The sequence below is a fragment of the Argentina silus genome, assembly GCF_951799395.1.
Source record: "Argentina silus genome assembly, chromosome: 11".
Lineage (NCBI taxonomy): Eukaryota > Metazoa > Chordata > Actinopteri > Argentiniformes > Argentinidae > Argentina > Argentina silus.
In genome coordinates, this window is record NC_139665.1 from 10,928,042 (window position 1) to 10,945,473 (window position 17,432).

General features: G+C 44.9%; 1 protein-coding gene across 2 annotated transcripts; it reads right to left on the minus strand.

The window, feature by feature from the left end:
* Nucleotides 1–245: 245 nt before the first annotated feature.
* On the minus strand, nucleotides 246–14,491 carry LOC310811613 (sodium- and chloride-dependent GABA transporter 2-like). Of its 2 annotated transcripts, none has more exons than XM_083679827.1 (15): nucleotides 14,064–14,491; nucleotides 12,036–12,293; nucleotides 11,345–11,479; nucleotides 10,871–11,011; nucleotides 9,343–9,433; nucleotides 8,973–9,105; nucleotides 8,308–8,442; nucleotides 7,410–7,513; nucleotides 6,422–6,546; nucleotides 6,123–6,235; nucleotides 5,848–5,985; nucleotides 4,119–4,221; nucleotides 2,934–3,034; nucleotides 1,866–2,036; nucleotides 246–1,726 (listed from the first exon to the last, which is right to left on the minus strand). In XM_083679827.1, exons 2-15 carry the CDS (start codon nucleotides 12,244–12,246, stop codon nucleotides 1,586–1,588), a joined length of 1,842 nt encoding a protein of 613 aa, XP_083535953.1. In that variant the 5' UTR covers nucleotides 12,247–12,293; nucleotides 14,064–14,491; the 3' UTR covers nucleotides 246–1,585. The 2 variants fall into 2 exon arrangements, with proteins under 2 accessions (XP_083535953.1, XP_083535954.1); XM_083679828.1 differs by lacking the exon at nucleotides 14,064–14,491 and adding an exon at nucleotides 12,482–12,690.
* Between the last annotated feature and the right edge of the window lie 2,941 nt (nucleotides 14,492–17,432).

Sequence of the window (17,432 nt, forward strand, 5' to 3'; positions counted from 1 at the left end):
GTCCACTGGGGGTCACAAAGGTAACCTACCAACCTACCCACAATACGCCACTGGAACGGGACTCTCTGTGGAAGAACACAGGCTTATTTTTCACCACATGCATGCACGTGCCTGCACGCACGCACGCACACATACACACACACACACACACACACACACACACACACACACACACACACACACAGACACACATGCATGGACAAGTACATTACCATACATACATGTACAGACACAGATCATTTAATTCAAATTTTTTATGAGAAAGTATAAAAGATAAATTTACCACACATTTTCTTCTCCAATTAAGTAGCATTTGATTCGTCTTTAAGTTATCCCTAGTCTCTAAATGAGTTACGTTTTGACTTAAGAGACCTAATTGAGAAATGGTTACCAGAACCAAATGCTAGTTCATCAGAAAATAACACATACAAGAAACGATTGTACGCCTGTGTTGCAAAATGCTTACATTAGCTACTTGATAGGGAAACATTTATGGGGATTTTTGTCTTGAACCTGAAGTAAGTTCACAGACTATTTACAGACTATTTGGACCAAACCACCTCGACTCCCTCATTGGCTCTTATGGTGTAAACAGGTTTGGCAGTAAACTAGGAGCTACACATGACATTTTCACTGTACTACAGCATATAATGGCCTTGAAAAACCTGCAGGGATTGTGGAGCGATAGTGTTTAAAAGTAAAAACACCATAATAACACCAATGTTTCGATAGGTTACGATATTGGCATATCGATTTCTCCTGGCCGGTAAGGCCACTCTGCTGTCAAATTGTAGCTGGTTACAGAAGGTACGCAAATCCAAACTATCCGTAGAAAATATTTATTATTACACGTTAACTTGACATTTATTATTACCTATTCACCTCACAAGGCAAAAAACTGTCCTCAAAATGTGACAGAGAAGACCGCACGTTTGATGGCCTTAAACTAAGGATTGTGTCATCTAATTATACCACAAACCATACAGTCATAACTTAAGCCACCATTTTAGCTCAAGAACTAGTGACAAAATTCCTGTCGTATCCCTTTTAGTACACACTGTATAACATGATATGACAAAAACAGTGATAACCAGCTCTTCTACCTTGTTGAAGCTACTGCTTCACTACATTTACAAAATGTAAACGGCAAAGAGGAGAAAATGGCCTCTACGTCATACAAAATAAACACATTTTTCTCAACAAGTCCCGGTGGCCAAGTCCCATTGACACTATGGGGAGGCCAGCACATAACACATAACCTCTGAACTCCATGGAAACAACCCTTGACCCCAGATTCTGATCCATCACTGCATCTGATTGGTGGGCCATGAGGGCCATAAGACTGTATCATTGTCTAAACTCCAAGAGCAACGGTGTCGAACTTGTGTTGGTCGCTGAGCGCATTGAACCAAATGCAACCTTATCAGGGTAAAAAAAAAGAAAACGAAAAAAATGAATAATTTGTAAAACTAAATGAATGCCCACAGAGCTCAATATTACAGTGTGACAGTAGCCTCGTAGCTTTCTCCAGCAAATCACCCGCGGACCACCCATGGTCCGGTTCCTATCTTTTGACACCCCTGTCCTAGAGCATGCCTGTGTTTGGCTCCTTTGGTTTCTCCGTCATTGTAGCCAAACTGTGGTCAAAGTTGAGCGGTGCGCCGTTTGACCTGTGCATCTGTGCCAGACGGGAGTTCTCGGCTGGACGACACAACAAGCGAACGCGCTATAGGGGTCAACAGAGAAAGGTAAAGGTCATCAGGGTCACATACACACAGCACACTTTCCAACACACACTGAACATTCATAGAAGAAAGGAAACAATGATGACAAAGGGATAGGTGGTGTGTGGTTCTGGTACTGACCTGACCCAGGCTGCCAGGGGTGGTGGCCACGGTGTAGATGGCCCACAGGGGGAGCAGGGAGACGGAGGAGAAGGTGAGGAGCCAGCCCAGGACTGTGGCCCAAAAAGGAGCCACCAGCCCCTTCCCCAGGCTCAGAGGGGTCCAGCACACCAGGGAGAACACAAATGTCCCCTGGGGAACACACACACACATACACACACAGATGCGCACACACACACACACACACACACACACACACACACACACACACACACACACACACACACACACACAGATGCACACACACACACAGACGCGCACACACACAGACGCGCACACACACACACACACACACACAGACGCGCACACACACACACACACAGACGCGCACACACACACACACACACACACACACACACACACACACACACAGACGCACACACACACACACACACACACACAGACGCGCACACACACACACACACACACACACACACACACACACAATGTTGGTTGGCTGTCCCAACCGGATCCATAATAGATACTGTGTCTGTTTTTCCGCTAAAGATTAATTCAGTATTCACTCAGTGTGTACAGCGGATAGGCGACTATTACACAAGGCAAGGCAGGCTTATCATCTCGACAAGCAAACATTTAGGCTTTAAACAAGGAAATAAACACAAACAGAGGTCGCTGATTAAAGACGTCATTGTAAAGATGATCAGATTCAGATAAGAGATTCACAGATACAGTACCAGTCAAAAGTTTGGACACACCTTGCCAAGAGCGTGCAAAGCTGTCTTCAAAGCAAAAGGTGGCTACTTTGAAGAATCTAAAATATAAAACATATTCTGGTTTGTTTAACACGTTTTTGTTTACTACATAATTCCATATGTGTTCATTCATAGTTTTGATGTCTTCAATATTAATCTACAATGTAGAAAATAATAAAAAATAAAGAAAAACCATTGAATGAGAAGGTGTGTCCAAACTGTAGAAAAATAAAAAAAGAGGGGCAGGGATGTCCACAGAGGGACTCTCACCACACACAGGGGTCAGGGGGGTCAAAGGTCAGGGGGGGTTACTCACTGTGCACACCGCTGGGGTCAGGTAGCGCCAGCACACTTTAAAGAAGGGCAGCGGGCTGTAGCCAATCATGTCCTTGATGTTGTCATTGAACCGGTCTGGACCTAAAGACCGAGAGAAACCCAGATGGGGGATGGGGGGGGGTCACTTGTGGTTCTGTGGTCTGGGAAAGGTTCTGATGACCGCACCACGGAGGTCGGAGCACGGTTCTGACATCTAACGACCACACACTGAGGACTACAGGTCTAGGACCAGAGCTCCACCCTTTAAGACCACGAGGCCAATGACCAAGAAACAACCTGCGTCAGAGAGACCACCTTTAAATCCCGCGGTCATAAAGAACACAGAGGATCCATCGGAGACCTGACCGCTGTCGAAATGACCATTTCCACAGCTCTCCACAGGACTGCTCAGTGAGTAATAAAGCTCAGCCTCCTCGTCTCACAGGACCCATTTAACACACATGCGCACACACACACACACACACACACACACACACACACACACACACACAGACGCGCACGCGCACGCACACACACACACACACACACACACACACACACACACACACACACACACACACACACGCACACTCCAGCAAACCTGATTGGTATTTTATGTGCCTATCTATCTATGTGTTTTTCTATCAGCCAGGGCCGTTATCCTAAACCAAGAATAAGATCCAACTTTCTCAGCTTACCAAGACGAATACAAACGAATGAAAACAATCCCTACTCTACAGCTCCACTGTATCAGACACAGTCATGCGGTAGATTTACCTCCCTACCGAGGCTGAGGCGGCTACTGTACCGCGGGCTCCCCACAGCCCCTGGCTGAGACTGAGTGGCGACGCAGCAGTGGGCAGATTTAGGGGCCCCGAGGAGGACAGGGGCCTCGTAAAAAAAAAAAAAAAAAGGTCTGGCTCTGTCTCCACCGCATACTGTATATCTCACACACTGCAAGACGTGGAAGGAACTACAGTCGGATTAATTTACTGACCTGGACTGGAATGTGGCATGTAGGTAAGGGAGGGAGGGAGGGAGGGAGAGAGAGAGGGAGGGAGGGAGGGGGGGGGGGGGTAGAAGCTGAGGGAGCAAGGGAGGGAGAGACGGGGAGAGACGGGGAGAGAAGGAACAGAAAACGGAGGTGTGGAGAAGTCCGGGGAGAGAATGCAGAGGGGTTTCTCACCGTAGACCCAGCCCACCGCCACGGACTGGAAGATGGACAGGAGCAGCAGACTGGCTCCGCTGCACGAGTAGTGGTCGTAGATCTGGAACACATACAGACCACCCTGCAGAGACACACACACACACACACACACACACACACACACACACACAGACACACACACACACGCACACACACACACACACACACACACACACACACACACACACACACAGACACACACACACACACACACACACACACACACATTCCATCATAGATTTAGATCACATAGAGACTAGAAGGAGAGTCAGAGAGAGAGAGAGAGAGAGAGAGAGAGAGAGAGAGAGAGAGAGAGAGAGAGAGGGAGAGAGAGAAGACAGTTGCAGCATGTCTAGTAAAGCGGTCAGGTCTCCTATGGATCCTCTGTGGTCTAGTTGAGGCAGAAGGACAAACGGGCAGTTAAAGTGCCCCCGCGTAGGTAATGGGACAGTCAAGCATTTGCCTTGAAGTAGAGATTCTCAGCTTTTATTTGAAGGTATTTGTCTATATATTGAATTCACCATTCAGAAATTACAACACTTTTTATGCATTGTCCCCACTATTTCAGGGTACCCAAAAGTGATGGGACAACTGGCTTGACAGGTGTATCTACAAAGCCTGCAGAGGTCTGGAAAAAGGTCTTGTGGACAGGTAAGATGAATATGATCATGTACCAGAGTGATTGCAAGTGGAACGTTTGGAGAAAAAAGGATTTGCCCAAGATTTACAGCACACCACCTCATCTGTGAAAGATGGTGGAGGGGGTGTTATGGTTTGGGCATGTATAGCTGCTACTAGAACTGGCTAACTTGTCTTTGTAACCCTAACCCTAACCCTTTGTCTCTGCTCGAGTACAAGCAAATGGCTCCAAATTCATTGGATGGCGCTGCATCATACCGAAAGACAATGACCCAAAACATTAGATTAGATTAGATTAGATTAGATTCAACATTATTGTCATTGTGCAGAGTACAAGTACAGAGACAACGAAATGCAGTTAGCGTCTAACCAGAAGTGCAAAATAGCAGAAAGTGCAATGAACAGTATCTACAGGTAGTGCAATATATGAGCAGTAAGTAGTGCAGTATAATATAAGTAGTGCAGTGTAAGCAGTATATGAGTAGCAGTAGCATTATAAGCAGAACATACTGCCATAGCAACTAGGGAGTTTTTCACTTTCCATAAAATGGAAATGTCTTGACTGGCCTGAACATGCATTTCATTTCCTGATGATAAGATTTTATTAAAAAGGCCTAAAAACAAACAACTGAAGATAGCTGCAGTACAGGCCTGGCAGAGCATCACCAGAGAAGATACCCAGCATCTGGTGCAGTCAATGGGTCACAGACTTCAGGCAGTTATTGCATGCAAAGGATTCTCCACCAAATACTAAACATGAGTGCTTAATTTGGACACTCTATTAATCTGTCCCATTTCATATGGTGCCCTAAAATAGGGTGACTATGTATACAAAGTGTTGTCATTTCTAAATAGTGGAACCAATATTTTCACAAGTACCATCAAATAAAAGCTGAGAATCTCTACTTTAACCTCATGGTAATTGTTTGATTATATTCCAAAACCATTGGAGTATAGAGGAAAAAGAAGAAAAGAAAATGCTTCACTGTCTCATAACTTACGCAGGGCACTGTATCTAAACAGACAGACAGACAGACAGACAGACAGACAGACAGACAGAGTCACTCACCCGGGTGACCATCACCAGGCTCATCAGGAAACAGACCACACACAACAACAGCAGCAGCAGCTTTCTTCGCTGACCCTGCCTGATAACCGTAGGGTAGAGGTCAGTCAGCGAGGTCATCAGAGCCTCTAGACTCACAAACTGGAGAGAGAGAGAGAGAGAGAGAGAGAGAGAGAGAGAGAGAGGGGGGGTGTTATTATAATGTACTGCAAGTTTGTTACACACGTGTGTGTGTGTGTGTGTGTGTGTGTGTCTGTTTGTGTGCGAGTGTCACATACCTGGGTGTCCAGCCCAAGCATGATGATCATGAGGAAGAAGCACACAGCCCACAGCTGAGGCAGAGGCATCATGGTTACAGCCCGAGGGTAAGCTATGAAGGCCAACCCTGGGCCTGGAGAGAGACACACACACAGATAAACACACACATTTAAGAGTCAGGCACACATACTACACACATCTATACAACGCACACACGCACATATAAGCACACACACACACACACACACACACACACACACACACACACACACACACACACACACACACACACACACACACACACACACACACTGTTTACCTGACTGGACTACATCTGCAATGTCCACGCCCTGCTCCTGAGCCATGAAGCCCAGGACTGAGAAGATGGCAAAGCCTGCCAGGAAGCTGGTGCCACTGTTCAAGAGGCACAGCATGTAACAGTCCCTAAGAACCACACAGACAACCCATTCATCAGTCAGGGAATCAAATAACAGAGAATCAGCCATGGACTCAATACTGAGGGAATCAAAAATCAAGCAAGAAGTGAACTAATCAGTCAAATGAATGAATGAATCAGTAATTGAAAGGATAAGTCAGCCAGTTGAATAAAGCTGTCTACATGGTAACTGATCAACTCATTCATCAACAAAAAAAAAGAAGAAGAAAAGCATTCAGTGATCATTCAATCAATGGATACATAAATCAACAGTAAAATCAATCAATCTATCAATCAATCCAAGAGATACATTAGCCCTTAGTCAATTGAGATCAAGGTTGGATTATGGGATTTACTTCAAGGTGGGGGTGCAGTCTTGTCTTATATTCTCTGCCATTCCATACATTCTTCACGTAAACCATCTGGGGACTAGAGGGTTCAGGTAACACCTCGTACGGTTAACTTTCGCCAACCTCAACCTCTATGGATACCGAAAGAGGATAAAATGTGCTGTGTTTACTTCGTAAACAGCCTCTTGGTATTTATGGGACAGACGCAACATTCGAAACCCTGGTCTCACATATGGTAGACATTAGCAAATCCACTGAACTTAAAGCCTAGACATTTGGTCCGAGAGCTGACGCATGTCTTTCTCAGGCAAGGTTACTCAAGGTTACGCAAGTGTGGTTCCAAACCACCTCCGCTACATTTACGTGAGCTAAGTTTGTGTGTATTCGGTTCCTTCTACCATGTGTCTGTGTGTGAGCGGTTGAGTCTATGAGTCTCACTGTGTGTGTGTGTGTGTGTGTGCGTGCGTGCGTGCGTGCGTGCGTGTGTGCGTGCGTGTGTGTGAACGGCACTCAAGTCTCACTTATGACAATCGTTGTTGTATTTGTTGTAGCTGCCCAGAGCGGTGAGACTCCCCAGGCAGATGCCGTAGGAGAAGAAGATCTGAGTCCCAGCATCCATCCAAACCTAGAGGAACAATACAAATGGATGAGTAACTATCTGTCCTTCATAGCAGTTTCAATTGTCTCTCCATAGCTATATCAGGGAATTAACCAGTCAAGGCGTTTTTACAACATTTCACATAGTGGAGTTCAAGGGATCCAGCACCAGTCACTAAACTGATATTCGGGTTTGAGCTCTGCTTTTACTGAACTGACACTTCCCGGACCCAGAGACGACCCCTAGGTCTGTGTTCATCTACAGTACCAGTCAAAAGTTTGGACACACCTTGACAAGAGCGTGCAAAGCTGTCATCAAAGCAAAAGGTGGCTACTTTGAAGAATCTAAAACATAAAACATATTCTGGTTTGTTGAACACGTTTTTGTTTACTACATCATTCCATATGTGTTCCTTCATAGTTTTGATGTCTTCAATATTAATCTACAATGTAGAAACTAATAAAAATAAAGAAAAACCATTGAATGAGAAGGTGTGTCCAAACTTTTGACTGGTACTATACGTCCAGGAAACCACCCCACAATGTGTAGTGTTGTTCAAATGAATCATTCCATGTGGCAGAGAATGTACTAGCTCAGTGACCTCAATCCTCCTGGTCCTGGAGAACTGTAGGGTGGCTCTCCAGGACTAAGAGTGAGGATCACCGTACTAGACAACACATTTGTAACTGCATTTCGTTGTCTCTGTACTTGTACTCTGCACAATGACAATAAAGTTGAATCTAATCTAATCTGAATATTCGGTAACGTCGCGTACCCCTCTGAAAAGGCGTGGGGGGTCTACGTGGGGTGAGGATGGGTACCTGTGGGTCTGCCAGGCGAGTGTGGTTGGGTTTGAGGTAGTAGATGATCCCCTGGGCAGCGCCAGGCAGAGTGACGCCGCGCACCAGCAGGATGACGAGCATCACGTAAGGGAAGGTTGCCGTGAGGTAAACCACCTGGGTGGAAGGAGACAGTATTATGACCCCCCCCAAATCCTCCGTTCTAAAACACACCTGGTTTCCCTCTCATTACATTTTCGTGGTCCTCTGTGGCTCAGTTGGTAGAGCATGGCGCTAACAACGCTTAGGTTGTGGGTTTGATTCCTGCTGGGACCATATATACTGAAATGTATGCACTCGTATGCACATGTATGTAAGTTGCTTTGGATAAAAGCGTCAGCTAAATGACATATATAATTATTCTTTCAGGGTTCTGGTTAAATACATCATGTACAATAGAAAAGAGCATTGTATATAGGATTAGGTCAGGACAAGTGTTGTGATTGGTCAAGCTTTGTTTGGACTGTCATATTGTTAAAGTCTATATAAGTTCCAGATCCAAGCCTCTGAATGAGCAATACATCTGGAATTAGGGTTAGGGGCTCTGCGAGGGCTGGTTTGGATGGTGTATGTGTGTGTGTGTGTGTGTGTGTGTGTGTGTGTGTGTGTGTGTGTGTGTGTGTGTGTGTGTGTGTGTGTATGCTCACCTTGCCAGTGGATTTGACACCCTTCCACACACAGAAGTAGCAGACGACCCAGACAAGCAACAGACACAGTGCCAGCCTCCAGCTAATTGGACCCAGTTCCTCTACCCCACCAGACAGCTGCAAGACCTCCCGCCTGGAGAAACCAAAACACACACACGCACACACACACACACACACACACACACACACACACACACCGCAAACAAACGCTTGTTAACACACCATTGTTAACACACCATTGTTAACACCTCACACCTCCCAATACCAGCCCACAGATGCAATGTAATGCCTCTGTCCCCCTTCCTTTATGATGTCCCTAAGTGACGTTTACTCGTACTGATAAAACTGCAGACTTGCAGGTGACACTCACTCCCAGAACTCAGTGACGGGGGAGGTTGCGTTCTCAAACAGCCTGCTTCCATTCTCTGTCAGGTCCTGGCCATCAAACAGCACACAGGTATCTACAAGAGACCAGGACAACATAATATATGCTGTTTAGCTGACGCTTTTATCCAAAGTGACTTACATTTCAATGAGTGCATACATTTTTCAGTATATATAGTCTCAGCAGGAATAGAACCCACAGAGGACCATACTGAGCCACCTTAGCCTGGACGTACCTTATAACATCCCCATAAACGCACAACTACTTTCGTCAAGTTATCAAACCACTCCAACCCAATACCATAGTACAACATACATAAACTACACACATATGTACTGTTTTTACCAAGCAATGGATCTACACTCACCGAACACTTTGTTAGGAACACCTGTACACCTTCTCAAGGTGTGTGGAATGTTTTCTTAGCACACTTTGGGCCCGTTAATACCAATCAATCATTGCTTGAATATTTGAGTATTGTTGCTGACAATGTACATCCCTTCAGGGCCACAATTGACCCATCTTCTAATGTCTCCTTCCAACATGATAATGCACCGTGTCACAAAGCAAAACTCGTCTCAAACTGGTTTCATAAATATGACGATGAGTTCAGTGTTCTTCAGTGGCCTTCCCGGTCACCGGATCGGAATCCAATAGAACACCTTTGGGATGTGGTAGAACGGGAGATTAACATCTTGAAAGTGCACCTGAATAATCTGCAGAAATTGTGTGATGAAATCATGTCATCATGGACCAGAATCTCTGTTTCCAACATCTTGTGGAATCAATGCCACGAAGATTTGAGACTGTTTTGAGAGCAAAGGGAGGCCCCACCCAGTATTAGTATAGTGTTCCTAATAAAGTGTTTGGCGAGTTCTTCATGTTCTTGGCCAGGGCAGAGATGAACATCTCAATGTGACTTCTCTGGTTAAATAAAGGATAATACAACATAAATGATAATTCATTCCCTGTGAAGCGTGTTGAGACATGTGTACAGGATGCATGCACTATAGACTCACCCACATAGACCCCAGGCATATACACTATAAATAAAGATAAAAGATATAGACCAACCACAGCCACGACAGTTAAAAAAAAAAAAAGAAGTGTGTGTGTGTGTGTGTGTGTTGTAATGGTTCAATAAGTATCTGTACTATGAAATGATAGTAAGTGCTAATAATGTTGCTAATACATGTAATGAATGTTTATTAATAACAACTGTGACCTGAGAGTCACCCTTGGCTTATGACTTGAGTGGACTAATAGGGGGGGGGGGGGGCTGAAAGTATGCTTCTCGGGCTCTCTATTTTTGAGACACAGACTGCCATGCTTGCAACCATTAAAATAAGTCAATAGAACATATATTGTTCACGTGCCTATTTGTGCAGAGTCTCACCAAATACTACGTGGTATTTAGTAATACCTAGATTTCCATGACAGTGTGTGTGTGTGTGTGTGTGTGTGTGTGTGTGTGTGTGTGTGTGTGTGTGTGTGTGTGTGTGTGTGGGGGTACCTGTGTTCCAGGTGTTGTTGCAGTGGGCCCAGGGCAGCAGCTCCTGGAAGCTGTGGCCCAGGTAGAACAGAGCCCAGGCCAGGATCACAATGTAGTACACACACCCATGGAGGATCATTATCTGGCTGGCATAGCCCAGTCCTACACACACAGACACACACACACACACACACACACACACACACACACACACACACACACACACACACACACACACACACACACACACACACAGGAATTGTCACTTGTACTGTCGGTTCAATGTGTTGTTCACCAAACCCATCATCAAGCCTGCAGCTTAGCTTTGATTCCACAATATGTACATGTTATATTGTACTGGTAGATAAAGCAATGCAATGTGGGGAACAAAAACAATGAGAGGCAGGGCAAAGGGGCAGTGCCTGTGCACGTCCCTGGTGTGTGTGTGTGTGTGTGTGTGTGTGTGTGTGTGTGTGTGTGTGTGTGTGGGTATACCGCCGAACAGTGGGCAGATGCTCCTCCAGGCGCTGACACCACCCAAACTGGTGTATTGTCCGAGAGAAGTCTCCAGCAGGAAGAGAGGAACACCACACAGGAACAGGAATAGCAGATAGGGCACAAAGAACACCCCTACAGGCACACAGACAGAGAGGGAGGGACATGGAGATCGAGACTAAGATATGTTCCTGTTTTCCTTGTCTTCATTTGCATACTGGACGTTTGGAATTCTACAGATCACGATTGCACTGTGTGTAATACATTTTCACACAGTTTATTACATAAACAATTGATGACCTTCTTGGTTGTTATTTGGCAGAAAGAATGATAGAGAGAGAGAGAGAGAGAGAGAGAGAGAGAGAGAGAGAAAGAGGAAAGAGAGAGAGAGAGAGAGAGAGGGAGAGAGCGGGAGAGATAGAGAGAGAGAGAGAGAGAGAGAGAGAGAGAGAGAGAGAGAAAGAGAGTGGGAGAGAGAGAGAGAAAGAGGAAAGAGAGAGAGAGAGGGAGAGAGCTGGAGAGATAGAGAGAGAGAGAGAGAGTGGGAGAGAGAGAGAGAGAGAGAGAGAGAGAGAGTGGGAGAGAGAGAGAGAGAGAGAGAGAGAGGATGTCTCAGAGAGAGAGAGACTGAATTGTAATATCTATGCCTAAGCATCAGCCAAGCTCCTTCCGCCTGTGTTCACCACCTTACCTCCTCCGTTCTTATAGCACAGGTAGGGAAACCTCCATACGTTGCCCAGGCCTATAATCTGACCTGCCACAGCCAGCAGGAACTCCGTCTTGCTGGCCCACTGGCCCCGGGCCTGCAGACCATCCTCCTCTGCCTCCAGCCCCTTAGCAGTCTTCTCCGGCAGGGCACCATTCAGCAACACAGCCCCCTGACTGGCCGACTGGGCTAACATGACTGGATCCGATAGAGACACACACACCCCTGTACACACACACACCCCTGTACACACACACACACACACACACACACACACACACACACACACACACACACACACACACAGAAGAGAAGGGTGAGAACGAGGCAGCCACCGAGCAAAAACAAAAAACCTATCACACACACACTCATACAGAGAGATATAGCAGGTTTACATATCTACAGCCTGAGTGTCTAGTTTAGAAGCTTACCAGACAGTTGGAATGGCTGCAAAACGTATCTGTGCTACCCGTTTCCGTTACAGCCTTGGAATGGGGTGTGTGTGGGGTGTGGTGGATTGGGGGGGAGTGGTCATGGACTGACTGGAGGCATGCCCCTGTTTCACAAAGCATACCTGTAGTAGACCTCTGGGAACCAGAGAGCTTGTGTTTCCGCCTCGTGTTTCTGCATTCTCCCTATCCTATCCTATCCTCTCCTCTCCTCTCCTCTCCCCTCCCCTCCCCTCACCCATGCCACTGTCAGGTGGGTAGGAAACCCCTTTCACCCCCAGTCAGTCATGTGACAACGTTGTTGCATGTGACCAGTAAGATGGCTGGACTGTTAAGTGTATGTAACCTTTCCGGGAATCACAGAGGGACACAGAAAGAGTGCTGAAACCCCCCCAGAAATAATAACACTTTGGACATTCAGTCGATTCAGTTGACAAGGTTTCATTAACTCCATTTTACAGGCGAGACGTGGCTAAATAATGATTAGAAGACCCCATGAAGGGGGGGAAACTATCGCATATATCAAACGAGAAAAAAAACTATCTACTAGACATGTCTTTTCTTCTTCGGAAAACCTGCATGTAATGCATGAACATTTACCTGCAGGTGTTTTGACTGGGATTGGGATTGATGAGCGCGCTGCACACATGCAAAACGAATTGCCTCCACGTTTTCTGGGTAGTATGGAAGTAGAGGACTTTAGCTTCACCATGAGATTATCGCAATGTGGAAACGGATAACGTTGAGACCGTACCGAGGGATTTCCCTCGGCAGTCAACATAGGGGGACCTCGGACCCCAGATACGTACAGTTGTGAGATCCGCTCGGGCTATGCACCGCGTTAGAATAACCGACCTCAATTCCTAAAATAGATAATAGAGAGCACCACAGGCTTCAGTAGATACGCAGTTGCTCATTCATTACATTGCATCACTAAACGTTGAACTTCCTCAAACAAATTCCGAATAAACCTGGTATTCGGGTCTCCGTATTCCCTAACGTCCATGCCAAAAGCATATAGCCTCATCTGTGACAAGCATTATGTGTATATTTAAATTGGGATGTGTTGGGATTATATAGGAATATATACAGAACATACACATGTAAATATAAATATAATCATAGGCACAGATGGAGTTACCAATCGCACATGAATCCGCAGAGGAAAAGAACACTGAATAAAAAATAGGCTACAGTCCTTCGTGTAATACAGTAATATGCGCGCCCACAATATCCACCGGCACTCTCAGTCTGCCTCATTCGACCTAACGGTAACAGGAAAAAAAGGTTCTGATACTTTACTGAAAATATTCTGCTCACACAACACGATTGGCATCAATTGCCATTTCAGAGAATTTGCCTCATATTTTCTATAAGTGATTTTGACCAAATGCTTTGAGCCAAACAAAGAACAAAAGGACAAGAACAGGAAACAAGTTGACCATGTTCACTGGTATTGCATTCAGTGACTGAAACATCATGGTAGACAATAGGCACTAGATGAACCCTCTAAAACCCTAGCCCTTAGAGATGACCCTTCATGTTCATAATCATAGGTGCCTACCTCTTCTGCAATGTTAGGCTCCTCTCCCGTCTTCTCTCTGTCCCCTTAAACTCACTTTCAGTGTTCACAATCAGGGCAATAACCTGTAGCCTACAACAAGGTGTGGTTCAGCTGCATTACAGTATGACATACACTCGATTGAACTGAACTGAATTTAAGTTGTTTGTACTCAACTCAAGGTTTGGCTAATGTTTTTCGCTTGGTTTATAACAAAGGCACATTTGAACCATGACAAGATTCCTCAATGGATGATTTAGTTGGCTGACTCATCGTGTACATGGAGTTTAATGCATTTATGCACTGATTAACACAAGATGGGCCATATACAAATATACAAATGCCTTTCCATGACAACTGTGCTGCACCCTCTATCCATCTAACCTGTTTAACCTAACAATTCTTATTGTGTTATTTTGGGGATTCTTTTGTGGTTATGAGTTAGGGTTAGGGTTAGGGTTAGGGTTATTATTATTATTGTCACCATCTGAACATCAACGTGGTCATGTACACTCAACACCATCCACCTACTCCAACTTAGTACACACATCCAGACCCCTAAACTAGTCACACTTCAAGCATTCAGTAAATCCCATTTCTTTGTATAGCACTTTTTACATGGTGTCATGGAGAGAGAAAACATCTAATTGAAGAAGTGGTTGATCTCTCCAATCATTAAATCCTGCTTTGCATAGAAAAGTTTTGTGAATTGGTCAGGTTTTTTTGATCGATGACGTATTGTCAGGTAACCAGTGGAGCTCCACTCTTCAGTGACTTCAGTGTGTGTTGTCAAAAGCTACAGTACCACAACATGCTACAACTCCATCAAACACAGCAGAGATGACCTGAGCCTAGCTGCGGTGCCCCTCCATTCCATGAGTAAACACTCACCTCCTTCCCTCTGGGACCAAAGGCACATAACTAACCACACTCTACTCTTACACATGGTCCACCTGAGGTGAGCTCATGAGACAGGCTCTAAGAAAAATACTTAGCCACTTTCAAAGGAATGCTTTCACTCAGGTTATAGCAGTGTGTGTGTGTGTGTGTGTGTGTGTGTGTGTGTGTGTGTGTGTGTGTGTGTGTGCGCGTGCGAGTGTGCGAGTGTGCGAGTGTGTGAGAGAGAAAGACAGAAAATGAAATCATACTGAGGTGAAAAAAAAAAATATCACTTCCTCATTTGATGCCAGTGATTTCCATGCCAGTTGATCCTGTTTTGGAAAAACATACGTAAGGTGAATAGTTTCCATCTTCCTTGTGGTACAGAGAGCAGGTTTGTGGCTTTGCTCTTGCTGTGGCGGTGGGCAGGCCACGGGGAGAGGCAGGAAATCCAACAAGGCACTGCCCACCTTAGACCTGCTATTTTGTCATTGGTCCCTCACTATTCTTATCTATCATCGACTCTTTGCTATTTTGTCATGTCATGCACACGTGTTGTCACTGGCCTTTTATGACAGTGAGCCGCTCTATGGCTCTCCTCAGTGTTTGTATCTATCCAATAACAGATTGAGTGGATACTCATTCCACGCCGTCGTTGTCCTTGGGAGGCTACTGTTCTAGCCACAATGGCGCTTCATATGCAAAAACAATACAGGGTTGACACTATCTGCCAAGTATCTTTGATAAAGCATGAATGTGGACAATATACATAGAATTATAGAATGTCCTTCTATAAATGGGGTCGGCGTCTTAGCCAGTTAGGCCACCCCAAGCAGTTGTCAACAAGTTAACAAGCTGTGTCATTGGCTGTGGTCATTCAGGCTGCTTTTTACAAGCACTGTAAAACCAAGACTCCCTCCCATGCCCTGCTCCAAGGTCTTCATTCAGAAACTGCATTCCTGTGCACGAGCAGATTAGCTTACAGTTGTAGATGCATAAATCACAAACCAAATATGAGCACTAGCAAGAACCTCACCCCCAATGTCCCTGGTTCAAGGACTCATTCACACACACACGCATGCACACACACACACACACACACATACACACGCACACACACACGTTCCTTGACACACACACACACACACACACACACACACACACACACACACACACACCTTATATCCTCATTCCATAACCCAGACTCAGGTACTTGGGGAAAATAAAATGCCAGTGTAAGGGTCTCTCTTACACAGTGGTCATTGTTCTGCCAGAAGAGACCTGGAGTCCCTTTAAATTAGTGCCATGGTGTGTAATTCAGCCCAGGCTCAGCCATGGCATTTTACAGCTTGTTTTATGGCACCTTTAACTGGTGTCTGGCAGTCAGGGCACTGGGTCAGAGATCCCCCCCCCCCCCCCCCCCCCCCCGCCAATACTCAAACTAGACCCCCACCACTTGCCCGGGGTCCTCACTGTCTCATCATAGAGGTCAACCCATCAACCCATAAGTACATACCAGGGTTGAAGGCTGAGTGTCAATGTGTGGAGTGACAGGATTTACTTGACATGTTTGTACAGAATTGTGTGGTTGGAAAGGGTACGTGGGAAGAGTGAATGTGTGAAAAGAGCAGCTGGGACCATAATATCCCAAAAATGTATGCACTTAATGTCGCTTTGGATAAAAGCATCTGCTAAATGGCATTTTATATTATTATTATTATTATTATTATTATTATTATTATTATTATTATTATTATTATTATTATTATTGTTATATTACACTACCCTCTACTTTCTCCCCTACTGTTTTAACCAGTGTTCCGTGGTAGACATTACAGTGCTGATATTAGCGTAATATCAAAAAGAGTCAAAAGAGTCATTAAATGTTAGATACCTTATTCTGTTGCAATTCAGACACAAGTGTGCTTCCTTTCACCTCCCCTCCCCTTGTGTCAGACCTCTGGCACGTTTTCTCCAGCCAGGATGTGGTTAGTAGAATCTCTCCGTTAACTCCCCAAAACAAACTGCCACATTCATGTGGCCTGCTTTGGCCCTCCCCTGATTATCTATGTCAAACCTACCAGAAAACATTCATCTGACGTTCCTCCAACATGTAGTCCCAAACGTGTACAGTCAAAAGGGCGCTCCCAGAGGTGATTGAGGGAGGCAGTTTAATGTTGTAGTTATAATGAATAGCAGTTTAAAAGGGGACATCTGGGATTGGTACATCCATTTTGGATTTAAATCAATTATATATAGCCATTTATTCTTGAAGAAAATAATAATAAAAAAAGAAGTATATAACTTATAAATGCCTCATGAGCTTAGTTCAATTATCTTACCCCATCAGAACCCAAAACAAAACTTGTATAATTATAAACGTATACAATTTTATCCATTGTAATTGTAAATAAAAAACAAAATATGGTTACAACTATAATTTTGATCTCATGGATGGTCAGTTCTTGCATCCATAACTCTCTCTATGAACTT